At 49.2% G+C, this 26,138-nt stretch overlaps 1 protein-coding gene and 1 long non-coding RNA gene across 2 annotated transcripts in view; one reads left to right on the forward strand and one right to left on the reverse strand.

Moving 5' to 3' along the window:
* Positions 1-1,697: 1,697 nt before the first annotated feature.
* The window catches only part of ADRA1D (adrenoceptor alpha 1D), a 42,327-nt gene continuing 17,886 nt past the window's right edge, over positions 1,698-26,138 (forward strand). The window contains exon 1 of the mRNA XM_069014755.1: positions 1,698-2,766. Within this exon, the coding sequence (XP_068870856.1) occupies positions 1,800-2,766 (967 nt within the window). The 5' untranslated portion in view covers positions 1,698-1,799. The remainder of the gene's footprint in view (positions 2,767-26,138) is intronic.
* LOC138110078 (uncharacterized) lies at positions 3,008-5,843 on the reverse strand. Its single transcript, XR_011150788.1, has 3 exons — positions 4,714-5,843; positions 4,104-4,220; positions 3,008-3,644 (listed from the first exon to the last, which is right to left on the reverse strand). It is a non-coding gene; the product is annotated as an uncharacterized lncRNA (long non-coding RNA).

Consider the following 26,138-nt stretch of genomic DNA (forward strand, 5'->3'; position numbering starts at 1 on the left):
ATGTCAGACGGGCAGGGCATTGTCCTGCTGGGGACCCCCTGTACCGGGGGTCGCGGCACGGGGGGTCTGCGGTGGGATCCCGCCCTGACCCCGCAGCTCCCGGAGCCCGCCGGGGCTGGGACACGGCCCCGCCGGGCAAACCCTGCGCTCTGCTGCCCTCCGGCGGTGACGGGCGGGAGCGCTGCCCCCCGGGGCTGCACCCCAGTGCTGCGAGACCCCCTCTGCAAGGGGCTGCACCCCACTGCTGCGAGACCCCTCTGCAAGGGGCTGCACCCCACTGCTGAGTGATCCCCTCTGCAAGGGGCTGCACCCCACTGCTGCGAGACCCCTCTGCAAGGGGCTGCACCCCACTGCTGAGTGATCCCCTCTGCAAGGGGCTGCACCCCAGTGCTGCGAGACCCCTCTGCAAGGGGCTGCACCCCACTGCTGAGTGATCCCCTCTGCAAGGGGCTGCACCCCACTGATGAGTGATCCCCTCTGCAAGGGGCTGCACCCCACTGATGAGTGATCCTCCTGGGGGCTGCACCCCACTGCTGAGTGATCCCCTCTGCAAGGGGCTGCACCCTATTGCTGAGGGATCCCCTCTGCAAGGGGCTGCACCCCAGTGCTGCGAGACCCCTCTGCAAGGGGCTGCACCCCACTGCTGAGTGATCCCCTCTGCAAGGGGCTGCACCCTATTGCTGAGTGATCCCCCGCAAGGGGCTGCGCCCAGTGCTGCCTGATCCCCCCGGGGGCTGCACCCCACTGCTGAGTGATCCTCCTGGGGGCTGCACCCCAGTGCTGAGTGATCCCCCCGGGGGCTGCACCCCAGTGCTGCCTGATCCCCCCGGGGGCTGCACCCTATCGCTGAGTGATCCTCCTGGGGGCTGCACACTATTGCTGCGAGACCCCCTCCGCAAGGGGCTGCACCCCATTGCTGAGTGATGCTCCTGGGGACTGCACCCCTGTGCTGCGAGACCCCCTCTGCAAGGGGCTGCACCCTATTGCTGAGTGATCCTCCTGGGGGCTGCACCCTATTGCTGCGAGACCTCTCCTGGGGCTGCACCCCACCTCCGCGTAACCCGCCCAGGGGCTGCACCCCACTGCTGAGTGATCCTCCTGGGGCTGCACCCCACTACTGCCTGACCGCTCCTGGGGCCGCACGCCACTGCTGCGAGACCCTCCCGGGGGCTGCCTCCCCCAAGGCGTGCCTGGACCCCCTCCATCATCCCGCCTGGACCCCCTCCATCATCTCTCTTCTCCCCGCCTGCTCTGCTGCCGGTTTCAGTCTGCCCCGGGCTCGCCTCGTCCTGCAAAGCAGCGCTGCCGCCGCCTCCTCCTCCTCCCCCGGCGGCACCTGACGTGCGGGGCTCCCGCCCGCCCCCGGCCCGTCCGGCCCCTCCCGCCGCTCCCGGTCCGAGCGCGAAGCTGCGGAGCCGCCGGGCGCTGCCGGCCGTGCCCAGCGCAGCCCCCGGAGCATGCGAGGGCGGCGGGGGGGCTCGGACCGCGCTGCCCCCCCGGGCGGGCCGGCGGCGGGGCTGAGCGGCGGGGACAGCGGGGACAGCGGGGACGGGGGGCAGCGCGGACGGACGGCGTGAAGCGGGCGGGGGGCGACGGGCAGCGCGTCCTGCCCTGCCTCCCTCTCTCCATCTCTCTTTCCCTCCATCCATCCCTCCCTCTCTCCATCCCTCCACCCCGGCCGGGGGAGCGGGGTGCGGAGCGCGTCTTGGCGGGGGCTGCCAGGCGGGGATCATGCCGGGGGAGCTGCGCCTCGGCACCGCTTTCTCCTCGCCCTCCATGGAGCCCGGACTTTTTCTACAATGACTTTCCCCGAGCTGAGCAATGGCAGCTTGAGTGGGAACCGGACGGGACAAGGCAGCCAGAGCGCTGCCAACCGGTCCTGGGGGCTGCAAGGGGAGGAGACCCCCGAGGGCAACGGCACCACGCTGACTTTCGCCTTGGATGTACAGGCGGTGGGCGTCGGGGTCTTCCTGGCCGTCTTCATCCTCTCAGCCATCGTGGGGAACATCCTGGTCATCCTCTCGGTGGCTTGCAACCGGCACCTGCAGACGGTCACCAACTACTTCATCGTCAACCTGGCCATCGCCGACCTGCTGCTCAGCACCACGGTGCTGCCCTTCTCGGCCACCCTGGAGGTGTTGGGCTTCTGGGTGTTCGGGCGCATCTTCTGCAACATCTGGGCAGCTGTGGACGTGCTGTGCTGCTCTGCCTCCATCATGAGCCTGTGCATCATCTCCGTGGACAGGTACATCGGCGTCAAGTACTCCCTCAAGTACCCCACCATCATGACAGAGAGGAAGGCAGGGGTCATCCTCGTGGTTGTCTGGCTCTCCTCCATGGTCATCTCCATCGGGCCACTGCTGGGCTGGAAGGAGCCGCCGCCGCCAGATGAGAGCATCTGCAGCATCACGGAGGAGCCGGGCTATGCCCTGTTCTCTTCCCTCTTCTCCTTCTACCTGCCCCTTATGGTCATCCTGGTGATGTACTTCAGGATTTACGTGGTGGCCAGGCGGACCACCCGAAGCCTGGAGGCAGGGGTCAAGAAGGAGAGGAACAAGTCCATGGAGGTGGTGCTGCGCATCCACTGCCGCAGCGTGCTGGAGGAGCCGCTCTCCAGCACCCGGAGCAAGGGGCACAACTTCAGGAGCTCCCTCTCCGTGCGGCTCCTCAAGTTCTCCCGGGAGAAAAAAGCAGCCAAGACTCTCGCCATCGTCGTGGGTGTTTTCATCCTCTGCTGGTTCCCCTTCTTCTTCATCCTGCCTTTTGGTAAGTGACCCCATCCCAGCCCTGCTGCCCGGGGCTGAACCCCTGGGCACCTGCTCCTTGGGACAAACTTTTCAGGACACAACTCATGCATGGAAATGAGGGATAGGTGACTGATAGGTGAATAAACCAGCGATGAATTAATTTAATTAATTAACACTTATTCAATATTTATTAACCAAAGTCATATAATCAATCAAAGTAGATAGCAAATGAATAAAATAGCAGCATAATAATTGCTTTAATTAATTCATTCTGCATTCAGCATTTTAACTAACGAAGTTCAGGCTAAGGAGGAAGCAGCTCTGTTTCAAACAGGCTGGTTTTATGGCACAGTGGTCTCCAAAGAGTTTTGCTGTCTTCTCTTTCTCCCAGTTTGGGAACTGCCTCTGGATATGCCTCTGTGGGTCCAGGGCTCCCACCTTTATTGGAGATGAGTGAGGTTTTATCCCTCCAAGGAGTGTGTCAGAGCCTGAAACACAAATCTTGACTTCCTGGGATGCTGTTGTCGTGCAGGGACCTGGAGCAGGACCAGGTGTTGTCCATAAGGGTGATGGGTAAAGATTCCATGTGATTTTCCAGGACTAATCCCCCTCCCCCAGGAGTTGTGGCCCTGCTGTAGTGACCGTGTGCTCATTTAGGGTTGTCTCACGAGTTGTGCCCTGAAGTTTTGGCAAGTTGCTTGTGAAAAGGATGCTCCCTGCTGCGTGCAGGGGAGGCTGAGCAGGCACAGAGCCCACCAGGGACGTGTGATGTCCAAAGCAACGTCCCCTTCCAGCACCAGCGGCCCAGGATGTGCAGGGAAGCCGGTGCTCCTAATCCTGACAGCAGGCACCCAGCTCAGGGGACCTGATTAACCCTCTGGAATGCTGTAGCTAAACCTGGAGCGGGGAAGAAAGAGATTAAAATAACTGCTGAGTATCAGCAGCAGCTCTGCACAGAGCTCAGCAAAGCAGAGAGGTCTGTCGCTGCATCTGCCAGCTGGGACCCACGTGTCCCACAGCCCACGGGGGACTTGTGTCCCACCAACCCTGCGGCCAGGGGAACATTCATTACAGCTGGGGCTGCACTTTTTCTCAGGGTTTTTCAAACCCTCTTGCTCGGGGCTGCCTCTCAAGTCAGTGGGAACAGCATCGTGACTACAGGGCAGATTTTGACCTGCTGAGGTTTTGAGCTGCCTCCAGCACTGGGGCTGTTTCCCTGGGCTGTGTCCCCCGGGACAGCTGGAGCCCAGGGCTGTCAGCCACCCTCCAGTGGGATAATTCACTGGGATCGATGGTGCCTCCGGAGCTGAGGTGTCCCTGGAGTGGTGAATCAGGGCTGTGTGTGTCTGCTCTCACCGTGCTGCTGTCTGATGCCTCCTTGCTCCAGCATCTCCCTGTAGGTGAGGGTGGTATTTGGGGGGGTTGGCTCAGCTCTCCACGGGGCTGAAATCACTGCTGTGAGGAATTTTCACCCTGTGGGAGCATTGCAGTTGATGGTATAACTCAGGCAGGGAGAAGTAAGGCTGCACTCAGCTCCTCTCCCTGAAGGACCTGAGATGAATTATCCCATTTGACCATGCCTCAGTTTCCCTTTCAGTGATCAGGTGTTTTAGGGGTGAGGGGGAGGTGATGTAACCCGCAAATAAACAGTTTGGGAATTGTGGGGCTCGGGGAGATGCCAGTACTTGAAGGCTGAGCTCTCTGGGCAGCCCCGTTCTGAAACTCCCGTCCTTGGCCAGCCAGGGCAGGAACCAGCTCCAAACCTCATTTGCACCTTTACACCTTAAAATCACAAAATCATAGAATGGTTTGGGATGGAAGGGGCCTTAAAGATCATCCGGTTCCAACCACCTGACAACCTTCCAGCTAATGCATGTTCCTCTGAGTTACTCCCAGTACTTCAAAATAGAGAAGGAACCTCAGGCAAATACTTTTCAGTAGAAAAAAAAAAATTATTTTGTTTTACCGTATCTCTTCTGCCTTGAAACCCTTGAGCCAGCTTCTCTGCTGATGTAAATCAGAGAAGTCAAAGGAGGAACACTGATTTCCACCAGCTAAAAATCCAAACTTCATTCTTTAGGTACCTCCCATGAACCCATTTGCTTCCTCCGAGCACACAACTGGCCAAGTCCTTTATAAACATGGCTTTGATCTTTACTTCCTGCCGTATTATATGTATAATATAAACACAGCAAAAGTTCATTTATTTTATGACTACAAAATATTCTGCCTCTGATTTCCCCCCCCTTTTATTAATTGCAATTTCCTATTCAAATCTGAGAATCATTCAGTGCTGTCAAGGAGGGGAACAGAAACTTCTAATCTTGGATTTTACTGCTCAGGGGACAGGTCTGAAACTCACAGAAATCAGTAAATTTTACTGTAAATCCACAAACTGAAACATGCTGGGGCCAACTCTGCTGAAAAAGGTTGTGAGTGGTAAAGTAGAATGGGTTTTATTTATTTCATTAGAAAAAATTAGGTGAAAGAATTTGGGACCAACTGAAAATGATATTGATACACATTTTAAATGAAAATGAAACTTCCATGAAAAACAAAATAACTTTCAATTGAAGAGAAATGTATTGTTTCAACTTACGAGTAAATGGGAATTTATTTTAAAAATGAGCATTCGGAGACATTTCAAATTGAGCCTTCAAATTGCATCCAAGTGACATGAATGAGTGATCTGTTTTCTTCTGAAAATATCCAAATGTTTTGACTTTTTTTTCCTCTCTTTGACATGAATTTGCAAGAAGACGTGGTTGAGTCACACTGTTCACTGATGTCTGACTAAAATTTTTAGTAAAAGTAAATTTTCCAAGTGACAAAAGACTCTCAGCTCCACTTAAAAGTCCCTCAGCACTTGGAAACTTCCGTACTCGCGCCGTCCTCGGTGTCTCTGAGTCTGCACGTATCCTTGCAGCTCTCTGCAGAATAGATCCCACATTAGTTACACAGGAGTAGTATTCATCACATCAGGGCTGAAGAGCTGAAATAACCCAAAATTTTAAATAACACGAGCTCTGTATGTGCTAAATGCTGTCAGCCGTTTCTCCATGCTCGAATAATCTACAGTGATTTTTCTTTAAATCAGCTCAAACTGCCCGATACACCCACAGCCTGTTCATCAGCTGAGTAATTTAACTCCCTCTTGGATGTGTGATCACAGGCCCTGAGCACGGGATGCTGTCACCAGGAGTTTACAATTAACAATTATCAGCTTCTGTGGCTAATGAGGATCTTTAAGCAGCAGGTTGTTCAACCCAAGATGAAATCCTGGTTTGTAGTTCATGTTTAGGTCGTGTCTTTGCCGAGTGTGGAGAGCAGTGGAGCTCTCCCAGGCTGCTGTCTGGAGATGCTGGGAGGTAGTTCTGGGGTTTGTGGCAGGGTTCCTCTTCCCTGAGCAAACACCAGTCAAGAGAATTTAAAGGGAGACTTTTCAGAGATGTAGGGCCAGAAGTTTAAGGCTGATTTGTAGCATAGGGTTCATCTGCCTTTGGTTGTCTCAGGTCACGGAGATGCTCCAAGGGCTGGAGCCCCTCTGCTCTGGAGCCAGGCCGGGAGAGCTGGGGGCATTCACCTGGAGAAGAGAAGGCTCCAGGGAGCTGTTAGAGCCCCTTCCAGTGAATGAGGCTTATAAAAAGGAGGCAGAATGACTTCTTATATGGGCAGAAAGTGATAGACAAGGGGCAATGTTTTAAATTGATAGAGGGCAGGGTTAGAGTAGATCTTAGGAAGAAATTCTTTACTCAGAGGTTGATGAGTCCCTGGCACAGAAGCTGTGGCTGCCCCTGGATCCCTGGAAGTGTTCCAGGTGAGGCTGGATGGGGCTTGGAGCAAGCTGGGCTAGTGGAAGGTGTCCCTGCCTATGGCTGGTGTTGGAACTGGATGGGCTTTAAGGTCCCTTCCAAACCAAACCATGATTCTATGACTACAAAAACATCCAGGCACAACATAATGATGAGCTGATGGTGTCTGCACTGCAGGGCAGAAGAGTGGAATATATCCTAGTCTGGATTTTTCACTCGATGACCTCAGAGGGTTTTTTCAACTTTAACAATTCTGTGACCCCATCGAGGCTTCACTGGCTCTTGTGCTGATGGAAAATCACATTAAAAGTTAGATGCTGGGTTTGTCCTTGCAGCAGACACCGATGCCAGGTGGTCACAGGACCAGACCCCCCTATAGGCAGATAGTCACCTGCTTTCTCAAAGCTGATACAAAAGGAAGTAAATAAGAATAGGAGGAGGAAAGGAGGCCTGAGTCCCATCACTCTGCAGCTGGGGAGCACATGAAGTCAGTGTGAGTCCTCAGATAGGACTGTACCCAGAGTGGAGGTCAAGACCTTCTCCATCAGCACCTCAGAAGCATCTAGGAGGAAACAACCATCCCTTGGGATCAAGGATGGACTAGCTGGTACCCAGGATGGTGGTTTATGTACCTCAGTGGACTGTGCTTTTTAAGCATGGTCTGGTCTGGGCTCCCATGTTTGTTATTCTTTGGATTTGGTCAGAAATCAGGACTGCTGGGAGAAAGAAAGACACATAGTGAGAAATGGGACTTTTCCACTGCAAACACAGCAGGTTACCCAGACCAGGAATGACTGAAGAGATCCCTGAGTATGGACAAAACCCTCCAGGCTGTGACAGTGCAACATTTGTCTTGGGCTGGGGACTTGCTGTGTTTGCAGTGGAAGCTGCTGCTCATTTCCAGGTATGATTCAGAAGAACAGTGACCTGGCTTTTCCACGTGCACCCCAAAGGAAAGGCAGCTGTTACATCAGCCAGGCTCTGAAAAGTCTCCTTCAAGCCAAAACATAAATGTATTTGTAGATGCTGTTTGACATAGGGCAGGAGACCTTTCACAAAGTATTTTGCAGAGCCGTAGTTGTGCTCAACTTCAGGAAGTGCCACTTGTAAAATAAATGATGAGGAAAACACTGTGAAAGCACATTTCATGTGAGACGAAATCTGTTCTGGTAGAAATGGAGAATCTAATTCTACTCTGATAAAAGAGCATTTAGCATGGTTTCCTAATAGAAAAAGAGCTTATGTTATCACTCTGTGCCTGTGATGAACTCACCACCTGGTGAACTTTTTCATTATAGAATCCCAGAATGGTTTGGGTTGGGAGGGGACCTGAATTTCATCTCATTCTGCCCCCTGCCATGGGCAGGGACACCTTCCACTAGAGCAGGTGGCTCCAAGCCCCATCCCCTGGTCACACTGCTCTCAATGCAGCCCATCATCAACCCCAGTTGCATTAGAAAAATTGCTAAAAGTGCTCTAATATCCCAAGTTCCTATAAAAATGGACAGATGGGTGAAAGACTGAAAACTTTAGTACTCTCCCTCACAGAAGGAAGGTTCAGAGTGAGCTCAGCCCCTTGTTAGACATCAGAAAATACTAAAAATCCACTACAAGACACAATCCCAGAAAAAAACCCAAACTTCTTTATTGTTGTTGTGCACAGGAGGACTTGATAAATAAAAGTGATTTGAAAGTAGGAGGAGAAAGGATAGAACATTTAATTACTTTGATTGTCAGGGCCGTTCCTTGTATCTCCTGGAATTTTCTGAGTTATGGTGGAAGTGGCAAAAACGACATGGAAAAAGGAATGCAAATTGCTTTGGAATAATTATCTATGGCCCAGAGCATCAGATCAAACTGGAACAAGAGCAATTGGGATGAACTATTCCATCTGCTACACGTCCTCCTTTGGTCCTGGTTCACAGGAACCATACTCTGATTCAAAATGCCAGCAAAACCACGGGGCCTCAAAAGCTGCTGGTACCAAGCTCTGGTTGGATTTACTGAACTTCATCCAGGCAAGAGGCACCACGGGATGTTTCCATCAAATGGGCTCATGCCAAATTTCCATAAATTCATGAAATTATAGGGGATGGATGGAGGGATGGATGGATGGATGGATGGATGGATGGATGGATGGATGGATGGATGGAGGGATGGATGGATGGATGGATGGATGGAGGGATGGATGGATGGATGGATGGATGGATGGATGGATGGATGGATGGATGGATGGATGGATGGATGGATGGAGGGATGGATGGATGGATGGATGGAGGGAGGGATGGATGGATGGATGGATGGATGGATGGATGGATGGATGGATGGATGGATGGATGGATGGATGGATGGATGGATGGAGGGATAGATGGAGGGATGGGTGGAGGGATGGATGGAGGGATGGATGGATGGATGGATGGATGGATGGATGGATGGATGGATGGATGGATGGATGGATGGATGGAGGGATGGATGGAGGGAGGGATGGAGGGAGGGAGGGAGGGATGGATGGATGGAGGGATGGAGGGATGGATGGATGGATGGATGGATGGATGGATGGATGGATGGATGGATGGATGGAGGGATGGATGGATGGATGGATGGATGGATGGATGGATGGATGGATGGATGGATGGAGGGAGGGAGGGAGGGATGGATGGATCTTCCAGCCCATCTCCCTTTCTCAAGAAGAGAACACTTGGCCTCAAACCATTCCTGAGCCATTTCAAGACTATCCTTAAAGCATTAAAGTGAGGGGAAATCCATTTCTTTCCCTGAAAAATTTTGCTTTTGCTTCAGTAGCCCTCAAATGTGATTTCTACTTCTCTTTTTCCCACTCAGAGTGTCTGCAATAGCATCAGGGCTGTGTTGCAGCCTGGCAGAGTGTCATTCCTAGGGCATGACAGCAGGGATGTGTGCAGTGGGAACAGCACAGGGACATGTGGGGGTGTGCAGCCCACTGGGATGGCAGTGAGGGAACAGTGGATTCACCTGCAGTGATTGTGTCTGTCTAGAGAAACTCTGAGGGAAAACAACCTGGGAGCTGGGTTTCTTTCCAGGGAAAACACATTCCCATCCTGAAGGAGGGCACAGGAGAGAGTTACAAGTAGGCACAAGGATAACCAGCCTGTGAGCAAATTATGCAGCCAAAGACAGCGGTGATTCCCTCCATGTGCCCGAGTGCAGAAGACACCAGGGTGAGGAAAACCAGAGAAACACTCTATGTTTGGAAATAATCAGCCAAAACAAATTATTTGGAGCCCAAGTAAGTGTTTCCTACCCATGACCTGTGTGTGAAGCCAGAGGTGGACAGAGGGGCTCAGTGCAGTTTTTGATGTTATAATAGAGACCTCATTCTGGAGCTCAGTTAATGATTTGGGCACCCAAATTGGAACATCTGCTCTGCCTCTGCCTGGCCAAAGCAATGCAGGGATTTGAAATAGGACACAGACATTCCATGACTTGTGTATGGGATTATTCTGCTTCCAGTCCATCCACCACACCACTAAATAAAACTATTTGAGACCAAATGTCTATTTTTATATGGCAGAGCCCTCACACATCTTGAGGCAGTTGCTATAAGGGATGTACCACAAGCAGGGAAAAAATACACCTTGAAAAACTTGAAACTACTGTGATTCAGTGAGCAAAATATTACAAAATCTCTCAACAGGAGTTTTGGAACCAATACCAGAATACACCACACAACATTAAATTCACCTATGTTAAGCTGGGTCTGATGGTTTTATTATATTTAACAAAACAAGTGTATTTCCTTGGGAAAGCAACCTGAATTATCTTCTGATTGATCAACAGGAGTTTTACCTGCTGCAATTACTGTGCTGTATTCTAGGTAGGGCTGATAGCACCTTTTACATTATGGGACCCTTCTGGTGTCAAACATTATCTATTGGGTAAAGTTTTCCATTCTGTGTCTCTATAACGAGCTGATTTTGTTCTGCCAAATGTGAGTCAACATGAGAGGGACAACAGCCATGATGTTTCCATCATTCCTTATGGGATAACTCGACCCTTGCTGTATTGATTGTAGGATTCTAGTGAATCAGCTTTATCCACTGATTAGGATGATGTTTAGGAAGAATTTCTTCATGGAAAAGGTTGTCAAACACTGGCAAAGGTGTTCCTGGAGGAATTTAAGAGCCACGTGGATGTGGCACTTGGAATGGTTGGACTTTGTGCTCTTAGAGGGCTTTTCCAACATTAATGGGTCTGTGATTCCATGATTCTACTTCTGCCTGCTCTGTGTTCTCTGATTTGGTGCTCTATGAAACTGTCACATGGAAACAGAAGGCTGCACTTCTCCCTGCACCATAATTTATGGGTGAGATCAGCCCAGGGATGGATTAACTGGAGTGGCTGGAACAGGATATGGTTTTTTCACTGCTCCTAATGAATAGGCTTTCTCCAAGAGGGCTTGTAGCTGATGCATTTGGAGCCAAGCCCAAGAGCCACCAGATTTGGTGGCAGAAAACCAACTGCCAGCTTGATCAAGAGAGGGCATTTCCTCCTCCTGGGCAGTTTCCAACCCGAGGCAATTCACAGCTCAGTCATTAAGGCCACTGAAATACAACTTTACCCCCTCCAGTAGCTGGGGGGAAAAAAAAATTTAAAAGAAACATTTACAAGGGATTCCTGCTGAGAGAAATCCCTGCACCGGACAAGTCCAAGCTGCCTTTCCCGTTGTTCACAGTGAGTACATTGATGGCATTCAGTTAAGGAAGATCAGCAGGATATAGGAATACAGGGCTGGCCCCAGACAGCTCTCTCCAACACAAATCTGCTCAAGAATTGTGCCTGGAGCTGTAGAAACATGGGATTGGTGGTGCTACTTGGTTTCAGGACCCAGAACCAAACCTGCTCCTCTTGTGTCCAGGAGTTTGTTTATTTGTCATGGTTAATGGGATCTGTATTTCCCCCAGTGAGTCAGAGGCTGGAGTAAATCACAGGGGTTTCCCTGCCTTATCTCCTGAATTAAAGAGCTCCTGGCTGTATTCCCCTGCAAGGGTGTTGCAATGCAAGGCTACAAGTACGAAGCTGCAAACCTTCCAAAAAATGTCCATTATGGGGGAAAAAAAATAGCCATACAGAAGCCCTGCAAGAGATGTCTAATTAAGGGATCAATTATGCAAACACTGAGCAGAGAACAGCCCCCAGTGCACAAGAATCCAGCCCCAGACTTTGCTGGAAGGGCTATGCCAGAGCTCAGTCCAGGAGACAAGGGCAAGACCTTGGTGAAAGCATTTGGGTGGGGAAAAGATGAAAAAGAAACTTGTTTGGAATTAGGGAAAATCATATCCTAACCCTAAAACTGATGGTTTGTAGCATAGAGACAGTGAGGAATGGGGGTATCTTCATGGCAATGAGGCAAAGAGGGTTAGGGCAGCAGGAGCAGGAAAGGGGAAGGAATCTCCCCTGCAGCAGGATGATGTGGAGTCAGGCATTGCTGAGGGGAGGATGTCACCCCCACAGTGGGCTTGTGTCATATCTCATCCCTGGCTGTTTTCCAGCTCAAGTTTCCTCAGACCAGCTCCACAAATCACAGAGAAACAGCTCATGAGTAATGACAGGGATCATGGAGGGCACTGACCCTAAAGTCCAGGGACTCAGTTTTGAGGCCCCAGGTCACCAGATGAAGTTGGCAATGGTGTTATTTCTTGCCCTCTCACCTGAGTGCCCGGCAGGGGACCTGACACCTGTATTCCCCCCTGGTTGTGTTCTCAGAAATGCATTTTGGAAGGGTGTGGGGCACACACAAAACACAGCAGCAGTGGCACCATCAGCTGCCTCTTGTCCTTGTTTGAGTGCAGAGAGCAGAGGACTTGGGTTCAGAGCAGCTTCCAGCTCTTGAATCTCAGCCCTTGAAGCCAAGTTCTCTCGGAGACACTTGCCAAACTGCACCAGAAAAGTTTTTGAACCATGGGCTCTTTCTGTTCCCAGGGTTCCTTCCATAGGAGTTATCTGGAAAGCTGTGAGGATGGGGTGTGAAGTCCATCTGGCAGCCAGCCACGGGCTTGTGGGGATTTGGGGGAACAAAGCAGAATGACTTTACTTCACAGGATTGGTTTTCTGTGTATTCCTCACGAAGAGATTATCATAGACTCACAGAATGGTTTGGGTTGGACCTTAAATACCATCCAGTTCCAACCCCTTACCATGGGCAGGGACACCTTCCACTGTCCCAGGTTGCTCCAAGCCCCATCCAATCTGTCCTTGAACACTTCCAGGGATGGGGAAGCCACAGCTTCTCTGGGCAACCTGTGCAGGGCCTCACCACCTCTCAGTAATGAGAATGAGAAAGTAGGAGCAAAGCACAGGATTTTCCAAATATTGCATTTCTCCCTTTCTTCTGCCTTGCAAAAGATGGATTATTTGGGATTAAATCATGCTGTGCTTCACTTCCAGTGACACCACACAGTTGCAGCACTCCTGGGCTCTTTGCAGACTGGTCTATCCGAGATCCTTCATGGTGCACAAGGCATTGCTCACATGCTTCAGCCTCACAGAAGTCAGGGGCTGTACAAACAGTAGTGTTATTTCTAGACTGGAGCAGCTCAAAGTAGTGGATCCAGATGGATGTGGGAGGCAGGAGAGCACCTCGTAGTATCTGCATGCAGGCAGACTGCAGTTTTGCCAGAATTTAGGCAAAGCAGTAGGGAATAGTGGTGCAGATACTGGCAGACAACTTCTGCTCTCCTGGGAAAGGCACCCAGGAGAAAGGAACAATTCCCATTGCATCTGATCACCTCCCTTGCCACCACCCTCCTTCCCTGAACACCTGCTTAATCAGTGCTCCCCTTCTTTAATGGCTTTGACAGACAAGGAATGTAGTTATTTCTGGTGTGCAGGTAGACAAAGAAATTGGGACCAGACTCACAGGTGAATATTTCTGTGGAGAGTTGTCTATGAGCGGGTGGATGTCTCATCTCCCATTATTGTCCATGCCTACAGTCTTGATTGCTCGCCAGGTTTGGATTGCAATTTACTTTTCTAAAATATGCCCCAGTGCCATCCCTAAGGTAGATGAGGAAACCACGTGGGGTTTTGGTTGCAAAACAGGACCTAGAGAAGCTCCATGATCTTCTAGAAGACATCCAGAGTCCAGGAGGGACATCCCAGGGCATTTATCTCCAGTGGTACAGGACACGTAGGCAATCTCAGTGTCTGCTTTCAGATGACCTGGATTGCACCCTGGGTTGCTTTCACAAGAAATTAAAATGAAAACCAGACACCCTCATGTGAAATACATCCAGTAACCTCCCCACACTAACATTTCATTCTCTATCCCATAAACTGGAGTCTAAGATGTGCCCTGCAGCTTGGCATCTTGGCATGTCAACAACACCTTTCCCTCAGATGCAGGTCCTGAAGCTGTGTCCTGAAAATTAAAATAAAGGGGTCACTGCTGCCTGCTCAGATGTCCTGAGAGGAGCCAGCCTGGCTTCCTTCACATCTCTGCCAAGCATTGAAGGGCACACCTTTGCTTCAGTGCAGGCATAGCAGGAAATATATATGAGAAACTCTGAAGGAAGGGCTTCAGTTTTGCTGATGGGCAGAGGTAGAGAAGAAAAGGCATGTGGGGGACTTTCCTGGTCTGACCTGACTGTTTCTTCTGTAGTCTCCATCACTTGGCCTGTGCTGCAGGAAAGAAGAACCCCCCCAACTTTCTCAATAGATGGAAAACATGGATTTGTCTGCCAGTTTGGCCTCTCCGTTTAGGACAGGTAGTGACAGTAAGGTGTCGGACACGGTGGTGGTGCACACAAAGCTTGTCCCATCACAGCTTGAAGTCTTTGCCTGCCTGCTGATGATGAGATGTGAGAACCAGAAACACACAAGGCCAGGTTGGATGGGGCTCAGGGAAACCTGAAAGGTGTTCCTGTCCATGGCAGGGGGTTGGAACTGGGTGATCTTAAGGTCCCTCCAACACAAACCATTCTGCAATTCCATGGTTTTATAACACACATGATGCTCAGACTCTTCCTGGGATTCATTAGCATCCCTTAATGACCCCAGTGGGAAGCATGGCTGCTGCTGTCCTACAGGAAGGATCCATGAACTTCCCCCAAAGGTCAGGGGAATGAGGACGTGGGTGGTTTCATTTTCCTGCTGCAAGGACAGGGCAAGGGAACATATTTACATTCGAAACAGAACTTTCCCAGTGTCTGTGGCTGCTCGAGTCAAAGGCAGGGAGGAAAGGGGGCTGAGTGGAGAGTGTTTACATTAAATGGGGCCATCAGCCTGTCAGGATGAATTCCACACATTCAGCTGGAAAAGGTCTGTTCCTTCCCTGTGTACTCTCGCTCCACACCCCTCAGCATGCACTCAGAGAAACCACAGGTGATTTAATTAACAGCCTAATGTATGGAACAAAAATAATTTGCTCCAAAACCAAGCATTTACTGCTCCAAGCAGAGCTGGGTGACTCACAGCAGAATTCACATCAGCCATTGGAGAGCAACACTGCAGAAATATGATCACATCTGCCATCCTACCAAGTGCAGTGGCAATCCCTCTGGTGCCTTCTTCGTTTGTAGCTTTTCATCTTCTTCTCCTTTTTCCTGTTTCTCCTCCTGTCTGAACCCCTCTGTGGCTCTGGTGGCAAATACCACGAGCAGCTGTCACATTTGGAGAAAGGACTGACTGCCACTGCAGACCCTCATGGATCAGCTGTGATCCTGCTCAAAATCACTTGGGATGTGTGTCCCAGTCCCTGAACTTCTGCTGCCTTTGGAGAGGCCTTTCTGGATCTTATTGCATCCGGTTATTGGAAATTTTATTGTTTACACTGGGAACATATCCGTGTCTCCCTGCAAATTCATTAGTTTTGTGTCCATCTCATCCTCCTTAAGTAATTAGATTCTTTCCTTGGATTTCACCCTTCCAGCAAACAACTTCTTAGAGGTCTTCTCCCCCTGTAGCCTCTTTTTGTTGCATTGCACAAGCTAAAATCCATCCCACCTAATGAATTGCTCCTTCCTTTACCATCCATATTCCCCCACTGATCCGTCTGGATTTGCTCCCCTTTACATCACGGATGGTTTGGGTGCTTTGGGAGACCAGCCTAGTGCTTACACTCAGGTTCTTGAGGATACACCAGGCAAATGGGTGTCTGGGCAAGCAGTTCTGTGTGGTAATTACTCTGATGTCCCTGTTAGCAATGGTCCTGACAGATCACACTTCCCACCTGGAGAAGAGATGGAGAAGAGATGGAGAAGAGAACCACCTGGACTGTGTTGGTGGATGTGCCCTGTGATTGCCTCTGTCCAGGCTATGCAGTTTTGATGCTCTGCCTGTGAAGCTGGCACTGGGTTTGGATAATTCTGGGCCATGCCACAGAGATCTCCAAGGAAAAGTGTCTAAGCAATAAATGGTTGCCCACTGCCGTGCCCAAGCTGATGTTTGGGGTTGTACCACAGGGTTCATTTCATAAGCCCATCTTTTTCACTGCTCTTTTGTTCCATAAGGGACTTTCCAAAGGACCCTCCTTCCAAACTCAGCTGGAAACATCTCCCCAGGTCACTGGAGGGGTCACACCTCAAAGCCCTGAGGTCACCATCTGGCAGTGCTGAAATGTGGATGAAGAAATGCTGCTCCCCTGCCAGAAGTGAGTCATCCTCCCTCTCCAACACTGCCTGATGGTCACTCTGGGGACTGGGTCAACCACCTCAGGAAAACTGTCTGGGAATGTCCATTTTTTCATCTCCCTATTTATTTCTTGACACTTCCAAACACCTTCCTCTCACTCTTCTCCTTCTCCAGCCCAGGACTGACTGCGTTTCAGGTTCACAGGGCACCAAGGAACCTTTATTTTGTTCCAAACTTCATCGTCAGAGAGGCAGTTCTATCACACATGTTTGAAAGAGGTGTCAGAGTCCCTGAGAAAGCACTTTGCTTGTGAAGAGACAGAGGGGCTGAGCCAGCCATAGCTGAGGAAACCCTCTTCAGGGGTCTGGCAGGCACCCAGGCAATGCTGTGGGCACTTTTAAGGGCTTTGCACAGCAAGACACTGAATTTAGGTGTCTGCATTAGGGTTCCCACTGTTGTCACCCTGGTACCTGTAGAGATCTTTGTACCTAGAGATTATTTTCTTCCTTCTCAAGGTTAAATCCTTCCTCCTTGAGTGGCTGTTGGTCTCCACCCCATTCTGAATGTCTCTGGTTTTTTTTTGTCTCAGTTCTGCTGGTGCTAGGCTGGTCACTCAGAAAAGTTTCAGCACTAGCAAGTTTTCCCTTGTTTTCATCCTCTCCCTGGTTATCCTGATTGCTTGTTTCTCCATTTCCTTCCCTGCAGGAAACAGAAATCTGTGGCAGGTTTTGACAGGTAAACTGGAGTTTGGGCCCTGCAGATTTCAGCAGAAAGCACCATGGCAAGCCATCAGTGCTAAGCCATCCATTCCCCCAAATACTGGCATGGAGTAAAACCCATCCCACTAGACAGATGTTTCCATTAAATTTGGGAATGTCTGCAAAACCACTCGGAAAAGGCCTACAAATGAAAAGCAAACTGGGCTGTTTATTGCTATTAGCAAACAGAAGAAAAAAAATTCCAACCCAAACAAACAGCAAAACAACAGAGAATGCAAGAATGTGATCATTTGGGAACAATTTGTTATTTGTTATTCCTACTAATAAAATCTATTTGGACTGCAGTTGCATCCAGAAACACGAGTGTAGGAGCTGGAATTTCTATTGTAAAAGGGTGATTCCTCACTCCAAAGACTTCACTGCCTTGTTTTTGTGAGTTTAACTGTGCAAATCGTTGACCTCTGGGCACCATTGGGTTGTGGAGCTACCACAAGTTGTCCACAGCAGATGCACAGAAGAATATCAAGCATTAAAATGTGAATGTTTTCAATGAAAAGTTGGATAATGAGGTTGTGGAAGCACCCAGGGGAGAGCCAGAAGGCTGATAATGCTCCTTCATCAACAGTTTTAGAATCTAATGAGGGAAGAGTTGGGCCAAAAGAAAATTAAACTCTCTTTTTCAAAATTACCCATAATGTCCTATTTCCTCTTGAGTTTTGATTAGGTTTGGTTTGGTTTGATTTGTAAACTTTAATGCAAGCAAACTTTAATTTGAAGTACTTTGACATGTGTGTTCCTCCCTACCCAAAAAGAGAAGTTTTGCTTAGAAAAGTTTTGATATTGAAACTTTGCCTTTGTTTTCTAAATTCTTTCTTCTCTCTCATCTGCTTCGGCAAAAATAATTTGTTGAGTTGTCTCCATATGAAAATTTGTTTCTGTCTCCTCCAATCTGTGAATGAAAGAGGCAACCAATACATTTATGGCACCGGGTCAGGATCAGCCACATGGAAAAATCCCTCCCAATGTTCCTGCCAAATCCCTCTCTGGTGCTCTGAGCATGGAAAGTATCACCCAAACCTGCTCAAGTTGGCCAGAGCTGGGACAGCCATGCCCCAGGAGAGCAGGAACAAGGGCAGGTTCATGACCTGGGAGATTCCCAGGCTGAGGACAGTCTGCAGAGCCAGCCCGTAACTTGGGTGGTTTCCTGTCTCTCAGTGGGAGCATCCAGGGATTTCTCAGTGCCAGGACATCAAAGAGGAGATCATAACCAGCTGTCTCACAGGCCTAATTGATAGCAGGCCTCTTTATTCCACAAGGAGGTCTCTGAGGGAAGCCAAGGGAGGTCAAAAGGAATGAACAAAGGATCATGGATGTTCCAGGGTGTGAGGAGGGCAGAGACCACCTTCACCCCAGGGTCTCCTCCAGGGACAAATCTCCCAGCTGGTCCAACCCCTCTCCCTTCCCTGAGGGCAGAGTCCATCAGTGGACTTTGATTTGTCACCCAGGGGAATATTTTATGTCGCCCAACTTCTTCATCTCGTTCATGCAGCCCAGTGCAAGGGCAGGGCAGGATGTCAGTACAGGCTGGGGGATGAAGGGACAGCAGCCCTTGGGGTACTGGTGGATGAACAACTGGACATGACCCAGCAATGTGTGTCCACAGCTGGGAAAGCCAACAGCATCCTGGGCTGGTCCCACAGCGTGGGCAGCAGGGGAGGGGGGATTCTGCCCCTCTGCCCTGCTCAGGTAAGACCCCATCTGCAGAGCTGCCCCAGCTCTGGGGTCCAACATCAGAGGGATGTGGAACTGCTGGAGAGAGTCTGGAGAAGGCCATGGAGATGCTCTGAGGGCTGGAGCCCCTCTGCTCTGGAGCCAGGCTGGGAGAGCTGGGGGTGTTCACCTGGAGAAGGGAAGGCTCCAGGGAGAGCTCAGAGCCCCTTCCAGGGCCTAAAGAAGGCTTTTAAAAAATATGGAGAGAGGCTTTTTACCAGGGCCTGTAATGACAGGACAAGGGGCAACAGTTTTAAACTAAATGAGAGTAGACTGAGATTGGATTTGAGGACAAATTCTTTTACAGTGAGGGTGGTGAGACCCTGGCACAGGTGGCCCAGAGAAGCTGTGGCTGCCCCATCCCTGGAAGTGTCCATTTGTCAAGGCATGATTTGACCTTCTCCAGTAACTGGAAGAACTTTCTTCCAATAGAAGGTGAAATTGTCTGAGTAGAAGCATTTTATCCTCCGTTCTCATCAGAGACCAAAAGAATAAAAGACTCAATTTGCCATTGCTTGCAGCATTTCTGTTCTTCCAAATCAGCAGCCAGCTTGGTGCCCCATCCAGCACGACTGGGGAGGGAAGTGTTGGCTTTTCCAGCAGCCAGAAGTGCAGGGCTGAAATGTCTGGTGGCCTCCACACTGCTGCAAAGCACAAACCTGCCTCTATTTGCATTTTCAAACCCTGAAAATGGCTATTCCAGATCCAAAATTGGCAGTTTAGCTGCCTGCAGGTGATTGATTGCATCTCTTGCATTAAGTTGCTGGGAAATGATGCGTTATATATCTGAGGAAGGAGTTAGAAAAAAGAAAAGACCGTTAGGCAGAGGTTAAAGTGAGAATGGAGAACAAACCCATCTGTGCAACCTCTCCCTTTCTCCTTCACTGATGAGTTATTCCAGAAGGTCCAGTGCTCCCCAGTGTCAATCCAGAGTCAGCAATAAATGCAAACCGGTCACGTTTGATCTTCTTGTAATATTTGGGGCAACTGGGGCATGGACTCAGCCTCTTGCACATCTGCAAAGCACTTGCCAATCTCCTGGGTGCAATGGCCCAAAGTAAGTGAAACGTTTATGCAGAGTTTACGAGACTCCCAAGTAGCTGCTCTGGATGCTGGCCAGCGCAGGAGGATTTCGTTGGGAAACGCCAGTTGGAAAACCAAGCGGAAATGTCCCACGTTTGACAGCCTCCACTTCAATCACTCCTCGTAGCTCCAGGGCAGCCTTTCCATGCCAAGTTTCCATGGCTTTCTTACCATGCAGCCATCAGAGTGAAACCTTGGCAGCTCCAGGCTAACCCAGGATTGACTCCTGGATCCAACGCCAGTAACCTGGAAGCCCTGAGCATCCTGGCTCCAGAAAGGATTTTCTTGTGCTCCAAGGCTTTCCTGCTACAAGTATGTTAATTTGGAGGACTTTAAGACACTCCAGATACCCAGATTCTTAAATTCCAAGGATTGCAGCATTTCCATTGCCTGAACTCCTGTGTGGCTCAGTCCAGGGAAAGCCCGGGGAGTGCACTTAGCCAAGGACTTTGCACTTTCTGTACCCTGTGGCTGTGGAAAAAGGAGGAAAGGGAAAGAGGAGAGAGGAGGCTGTCCCACAGTGCAGATCCATCTAGTGGTGATTGACAGTTGCCATGGTTGTCTCCATGCATTAACAAGAGTTTTGATGTCAGCTGTAGTTGTTGGGTTCCCAGGAATCCCTTTTAGACAACGGTGTGCACAGGAGGTTTTATGAATTTTTTTTTTTAATTCATAGTTCCTTAGAAATGTTCTTTTTTTTTTTTTTATTGTTGTTGGGAGTTTTTTGAAAGAAAACAAATATCAAGCACTGAAATTTCCCACAAACCATGCATCTGGATTTCCAGGTAGCTCTGTTCCCGAGCATGGATTGACATGTTCTGCAAGAGAAGTCTTAATAATCCCATCTTGTCAGATTAAAATCACGGCGATTTGGGCCACTGGCTTTGTGGAATTGTAGATGATTTGGGATGGAAAATGTCTTAAAAGATGATCTTGTCCCTCCCTTGACCTCAGGTCAGAGAAAATAGATGTATAAAGTGAGCATGTGGTGGAGTACTTCTGTTATATGGGATTTGCTGGCTGTCCTGGTGTTATGAAACTGGTTCCAGTGTGCAAAGCTGCTTTTGCCACTTCATGTAATCCAGGCAGAATCTGCACCACTACAAATCACTTCTTAATGGGTTATCACTGAGGGAAAAGCTCTTCCACCCTAGAGCAGTGCAAGTATAGAGTGCTGACATAAATTCACCCAACATCCAATTCCTGATTAATACTTCAGCCTTTGCTGCCTCCTCTTTCCCAACAGCCCCATAGCCCCAGTCTCGTAAGCGACTTTCTTCATCCCAGACTCCCATACACACAACACACACATCCTCTTTCTTCATCCCAGACTCCCATACACACAACACACACATCCTCTTTCTTCATCCCAGACTCCCGTACACACAACACACACATCCTCACCCTTCCAACTGTCTACGAATGTAACTGGGGTCCCTGGAGCCTATCCCTGTTTTAAATGGATGTGCCACTATCAAGAAAGGACTCTGAGCTGACATTCCCATTTCTTTACCAGACCAGGATTGACATGTCAGTGTTTTCCTTTGTCCATATTTTTCCCTACGCATGGATAAGGCCACGTCTGTTCAACAGATTGCAGCTTTGCTTTCCAGAAGAGATTTTATTTGGATCTAGGCTCTATTTCATGCCTGGCAAGGAGCTCCTCCTTTCCTGCTTGGACATGGACTTAAACTTAAAGATATTAGGCAGAGTATTGATATTTTGTAGCTACTTTCAAGAGGTATTAAACATGTTATCAGACATGGCCAAGCACAACCCAGCTAATCTGAGCCTTCAAGTGGGGAGGACAGTAGAAAAAGATCCAACTGGAAAAACTCATCCCTAGAAATTTGTCATTGGGCAACCACACAGCTATGTGCATTTTGGAACTAAATAAGCCCCACGTTCATGGAAAATCCATCGGTGGAGTGGAGGGATTTGGGCCTTCCAAGTGTAACAGGAGGATCCGAAAACACTCAGGGGTGCAAGGGAAAGCATCACCTCCAGATAGCCAAGGTTAAAGGCAGAAATGCCAAGCCTCAAATACTCTCTGATTTGGTGCCCATATGCAGGAACAGGAGCCCAGACACCTTTTTCTTCACCCCGACACGCACCAAGGCACATCCAGGTTTTAGGAGCTTGGTTCAGTTAGAAATGCAGTATTTTTTAAATAGCAGAAGAGTTGTGTGGCTGCATGCACTAATCACTGCCCCGTTCCCAGCTACCTTGGGTCATGCACTCTGGAATTCAGACCACAGCATCTCACTGATGCTGTGTGGCCTGATAAATAATTGGGAGTAGCATCCACTGGCATGTACAAGGGGAAGAGATGTGCTCTCCTCGAGAGTCAGATGGCAGAAGGTCACTGTGTGTGTCATCAGGCTTAGCCCAACACCCAGGTACACTGGGAATAAACTGCATTTATTAAGGCACTCCCCAACAGTGGTGGCTTGGGGACAGCATGGACACATGGCCAGGCCGGGCTTTGCAAAGCCCCTCAGAGCTGCAGCTGGCTCCTCAGCTCCACAGTCTGTATGTGGTTTCTCACAACCTCATGTATCGCCTTTCCAGCCATCTGGGATGAGCCTGGCACTGCAGCTCCAGCTGCAGAGCTGGCACTGATGAATGTGTGTTCGCTGGCCTGCAGTGCTTGTGAAGATATCTCCTGAAAAAGAGCTGTCTCTTTCTCTCCTAGCCTTGTGCTGACGTCCTTCCCATGGACATCAGTCTCAGGTCCCAGGCACTGCTTTTCCACCTTCTCATTCAGGCTTTCAGCCCATCTCTTCTCTATCCCATAATTGGCATCCTGGCCAATTCATCAGAGATATATTTTTATTTTATTATTTTCTGAATATTAGTTTTATTTTGGAAAGTGGAGCAGCTCCAGCTCTCCAGTCTGGCTGAGGAGAGCAGCCAGGTTTTGCAAGGACCATCCTTCAAGGTTTCCCTCAGCACCTTGCAGCAAGAGGTCCAGGGGACATTCACCCCAACCGAGTCACAGAGGGGAACACCTCAGGGAGAGGGATCCTGTGGAGGGAATGGAGAAACAAAGTGCTCCCCTGTTCCAGTTTGGCCAAATTTAGAAATATATCCTCTGAGAGAAAGCAGGTCACAACCAGCCCTCCCCCACCAGGTTTGGGGAAAAAAAATAAATTTTCCTCGAAGGAAAGTGAAAGAGATAAAAACTATTTATTTAACAAACACACAGGAAAAGGATAATGATGCTAAATAATAAAACCTCTCAATCTGCTGAGAGAAACCTGGGAAAATTTCAGAGTCCTTCCGTAGATCTCTCTCCCCCTCCGTGGCCTCGGTGGAAATTCCTCCCGATGTATTCTGATGTTGAAACTGCCCAGCAGAGAAAAAAGGAAAAGAAAAAATCAAGTCCCGGGAAAACAAAAGTTCAACTCTCCAAAGGAAAAGGAGCTGAGGAAAAAAAAACTGCTGAAAGCTGGCTGGAAAGAAAAGCAAGCCGGGTGCTTCCCTTTCCTCCCGCTCTCCTGCCACAGCTGGAAAAAAAAGTCTCTATCTCTGTGTGACCTTCAACAAGCTGCAAACTGCTTTGAAGAAGTTTTGCTCAGGTTTTCCTTCCCCCTCTCAGGCTCAGTTTAAAGGCATAGAAAGGCACAAAAATTAATTTCTGGGCATAGGGCAGCGATATGGGATACACATCATAAAGTCCCCCCAAGACATCCCCTACCCACCAGACTGAGAAGCAATGCTGGTGATGATGCCTTTTCCTGGTCTTAAAACCAAGAGTTACACACGGTTAGAAGGGGAAAAGGGATTTTACCTTGGTATTTATTTTAAGGATCCTTAGGTGTACACATCCAGGTCATGTGCATAGAGATGCACCCTGCTGAGTCTCTGTGTCTCTCTCTCTTTCTGACCCCCTCCCCAACACTGGGTATATCATTATAGGTTTTACTAATTAGCAGATCTATCAAAGATTCCCCAATGAGAGGCTCAAGTGAGCCCCCCTCCCCAAGGAACCTTCCCCTGGATGGTTCTATCTTGGTTTACAGAATGTGTTCTGGAGAGGACCTTGGGCTCTGGGGCACACTGATCCCTGGCTACGAAGCTTCTAAAATGTTGAGTCTCTCAGCTTAACAAACAAGTCCAAGAATGTAGGCAAAAAGCACTGAGAATACAGAAGTTGTAAAAAGGTATAACAGGGGTATAAAAGAAAAGGCAAAAATCTTCATGGCATCAGTGATGGGAGCACTGGGATGGAAAACCTCCCAGCTCCCAGTGCTCGTACTTGCAGGACTCCAATGCCACTGGCAGAGTTTGCCAACTTCTTGCAGGCAGGACTGCCCTGGGTTTGATTTTCCTCTTTGGGGCATGGCCAGGGATGAGTGTGTGTCCTTTGGCACCTGTCCCCATGAGAGTGAAATGTCACCACAGGGAGGAAAGCACAGGAGAGAGTCACTGGCAGATGCTGTTTGCTTGCCCCTCCAGGGAACACGGAATATTTTGATGGGAATCTTCAAACAGTGTCCCCAGATTAAGCATTAGGTGTAAGAAGAAGGGAGATGTTTATTTATAATAAGCCTTTTTGGTTGTTTGAGGGCTTTTACTTCTCTTAATCTTGGTTGTACATATTCTCTGCTGGACTGAGAGGTGGAAAATCAGGAAAGGTGTGTTATTAGAAAAGCTCTTTTTTCATGAGGTTTTCCATCAATACATCTGATTTTCCAGCTCCTTGGGGGGTTCCTTACAACCACTCCCAGGTGGGCTGTGTGCCCCACAGGTACAAGGCTGCATCAGCAGTCAGATATCCAACAGCACAAGGACACCCCAGGCCGCTCCCCACAGCTGTTCCCAGAGCTGTAGAGCAGTTTTAGCATCTCATAAGATCATCACAGAATACTTTGGGTTGGGAGAGACCTCAAACATCATCTTGTTCCACCCAGTGCCGTGGGCAGGGACACCTCCCACTAGCCCAGGTTACTCCAAGCCCTGTCCAACCTGGCCTTGGACACTTCCAGGGATCCAAGGGCAGCCACAGCTTCTCTGGGCACACTGTGCCAGGGCCTCCCCACCCTCACAGGGACAAATTTCTTCCCAATATCCAATCTACCCTCAATGTCACGCACTGATTTTCTCAGCAGCACAAAAAAATGGAGCTTTAATGTTGCTGGGACCTGAATGACTGCTCACAGCTGGCTCGGGGCTCTGCTCATGGCATTCACAAGGTCCTTGCAGACCTTGACATCTGTGTCAGCAAGCTGCAGCAGCTTTCTTTGAGAGGCAGGGCCCAGAAGGGCCTCTGCAGTTCTTGTTTCTTCCCAGCTTTGTTTGCTCTGGGTAATTACTGGCACACCAAAGGATATTAACTCTGGACATGAGAGCGCGGAGAGACTGGCTGCTCTCAAATATCAACAGTGTAGTTCATTGTAATTAATTAAATGCTGACATGATCCCCAACAAGCAAAACCTTCATTATACTCAAATTAAACCCCCTGACACAGATGCTTGACTCACTGTCAGCGCCTCCAAGTGCAATCAAATGCATAGAATGCAGACATCACAGCACACACGTGGAACACAGGGAAAGATCTTACAGCAGGGAATAAAGGTCGCTGCTATTCCTAATTAAAGCAGTTTCTGGAGCAGACAAGCAGTTTCTTAAGTAGTCCTTGCTCTTATCATGTCTGAAGTTCTCTGTGTCAGGATACTTTTTACAACTCTTTTATATTCAAGACCTACCACGTTTTGAGATGGAGTTTGCAAGGTTTGAAGGGACAGCTCCGACTGTCTGCAGTGATTCATAGACACCTGCAGCCCTAAACACCTCATTCAATAATTTTTTCAACCCCCCCATAACACAAAGAAAAGTTTTCTCCCTGGAGAGACACTCAGCATTAACTCAGGACTGCAAATACTGGAGAATCCCTGCCTCCACTGCACTTTTCCCAGTTGTTTTATATCCTTGCTATTACAAATGACTGCTTTCTTCCCAGAGTAAATTTATCTAGCTAGGACTTCAAGGCATTAAATTTTTCCACCATTCTTGGCTAGGTTAAAGATATGTTTGCTGTCAGAAACAACTTCTCCTGCATTTCACCACGAAGTGTGAGCAAATCACTGCAATTTCTCCTGGATAATGCAAATACATGAAGACTCTTTAATCTCTTGGTCTAAGCCGAGTTTTCCACACCTTTGTGTTGCCTCGTAGAGCTCCTCAGAGCATCTTCTGTCCCCTTGGCTTCTTTTCTGCTCTGTGGGCACAGAAAAGGGACATGATTTTCCATATGAGTAACCTCTGTTTTTCAATCTTTCTTGATCTGGTTCATCTGCTCCCATTCTTGGCTTTTTTATGATCTGAGCATGAGGTATTATGATTAATTCTCTATGACATCTTGCTCCTAGGTGGATCACACCTGTCTTTTTGCCAA

This window comes from Aphelocoma coerulescens, chromosome 4, assembly GCF_041296385.1.
Source record: "Aphelocoma coerulescens isolate FSJ_1873_10779 chromosome 4, UR_Acoe_1.0, whole genome shotgun sequence".
NCBI lineage: Eukaryota > Metazoa > Chordata > Aves > Passeriformes > Corvidae > Aphelocoma > Aphelocoma coerulescens.